The sequence below is a fragment of the Eimeria maxima genome, genomic scaffold (assembly GCF_000499605.1).
Source record: "Eimeria maxima Weybridge genomic scaffold, Emw_scaff2652, whole genome shotgun sequence".
Classification (NCBI taxonomy): Eukaryota; Apicomplexa; class Conoidasida; order Eucoccidiorida; family Eimeriidae; genus Eimeria; species Eimeria maxima.
In genome coordinates, this window is record NW_013565504.1 from 309 (window position 1) to 2,273 (window position 1,965).

The 1,965-nt window shown below is 41.0% G+C and overlaps 1 protein-coding gene across 1 annotated transcript; it reads left to right on the plus strand.

Annotated features, from left to right (window-relative positions):
• Nucleotides 1–252: 252 nt before the first annotated feature.
• Nucleotides 253–1,504, plus strand: EMWEY_00059160 (Conserved Plasmodium protein, related; the record flags this gene model as incomplete). Its single annotated transcript, XM_013481032.1, has 4 exons — nt 253–272; nt 629–700; nt 1,153–1,230; nt 1,453–1,504. 4 exons carry the CDS (start codon nt 253–255, stop codon nt 1,502–1,504), a joined length of 222 nt encoding a protein of 73 aa, XP_013336486.1.
• Between the last annotated feature and the right edge of the window lie 461 nt (nt 1,505–1,965).

Sequence of the window (1,965 nt, forward strand, 5' to 3'; positions counted from 1 at the left end):
ATAATAAGGAATAGCAAGTATATATGCCAAGTCAATGGCATAAACTGTGTTGCTCTTAGGGCTGGCGACACTCGATCTTCCCCGTGGCGCCGGCACCTCGTGCATGTTTTTAGGATAAAATATATTTGCCTCTGAATTTACATTACCGAAAAAAAAAGCATCGAAATAATCAAAGACGAGGGGGAATACAAGAAAAACGGCGCGGTAAGTAGGACTCCGGTGGCATGCGCCAGCAGTCAGCTTAAAACGCGAATGAAGTGTGAGGAAATTCGGTGATTTTAAGTAATTGAGGGGAAAACTGTTTAAGTATTGACAAATAAACATAAAGAGAATGCTATTTTAATCTCAGTATCACGCAGAACTTGCCGGAGGCTATGCGGAGTTCAGCTGAATTCCCTGTTCTTACTTTTCATCTCTCCCTCTGCACTTTATATTTACTCATTTACTCCCCCGAAAGTCAATATTTACACTTAAATTAATCTTGACAGTTGTTCCTCTTATGTGTTGACGTCGATTTCCCCCGTTTGTTTGTTCTCTTAGAGGATCTTTTTCTTCAATTTTTGCGTTGTTTACTCGCTCTTTTCTCTGCTATCCCCCAGGAAATGGCGCATATGGGCCTTCTTTTCAGGTCGGGATGGTTTTCAAAAACATTTTGGGGAGGTGTTTTTGGTATAGTGGCTCTTGACAAATATGCGAGATGGTGAGGAGAGGGAAGACAGAAGATATGCACTCATATTACAGAAAAGACAAGCAATTCGCTTCCTTTTGATATCTTGCCAAAGATATGTTTTCTTCCTTTTAAACAAGTTTAAAGAAAACTTTATTGTTCACTTTCTTTCTGCGCAGTCTGTCTGTTTTGTTGTCTTTGTTCCTACTGCCGCCGGTTTTCTTTATTTGCTCCTTCTCGTTGCTTTCATCTCATTTTTCTTGGATATTCATCCGCTTTTCTTCTTGCGTTGCATCCATTGTCGATATTGCATAGGAAATACATCTTAGTGGGAGAGTTTAAGTGCATATTAGAGCAACCATCTCCCCCTTGCAAGCCGCCGCACAGCTATAAACCCTAAACCCAAGGAGCAAAGTATCTCTTTATTGTTGCCTGTTGCATTTCTTGTGGTGCGAACTTGCCTTAAAACCATGTCTTCGTTTTAGGTCTTATGGAATTCCGGACTACCGCAACTATAACCTCACGTGCTGGCCTTATGCCCTTGAGCGGGCAAACCTACGTCGGTGAGGTTGTATTGCCTTTGCTTCCTTACACATATTCCTTCATTGATTTGTCCTTGTGCAGTTGTTTGTTGTTTTTCAGCGGTTTGTTTAGTTGTTATTGTCTTATCTTGCAGTTAATGATGCAATTCATGCCTTAGGGTTTCCTCTGCTCTGCCTGGGTCGCACTAAAGATGTCAGATGCGGTGTTTCTTATTTGCCTTCGTCTTCTTATTGTCGTTGTAGGCATGGAATCGACCCTGACACGGTTGATCTGACTGCCAGCGACCAACAGTAGAGAGAAGCAGCAGACTCTTTGTTGAACAGGCAGCGAACCGCCGCAGCGTATGCGTTTGCTATATGATAACGAAACATTTTTTCTTGATTTTTAACTGTTATTCTCGAACTCCACACTTTTCCTGTAAAGGGCTTTTATTCTCCTTTGCAATGCGAATAGGCCTTAATGGGTTCTTAACTCGTAATATGCTAAAACTGCAGATCTGATATTGAAAAATGCTACATTATACCTTTTGAAAACACCTACAAATGTTGACAGAAAGAAGGTAAACTTCAAGTGAAAAAGTTTTACAAGTTGATGGGTTGATACCCCATTGATGCTCTGCGCATCAACAAAACACCCAAAGACAAAATTCTTCCTTAAAATTCAGATAGACGTCAACACCAACAGGTGGCAAAATACTTGATCACACTTAATGTATAAATACAACCCCCACCCTCTGGGGCTTCTAGTCTAAAGGA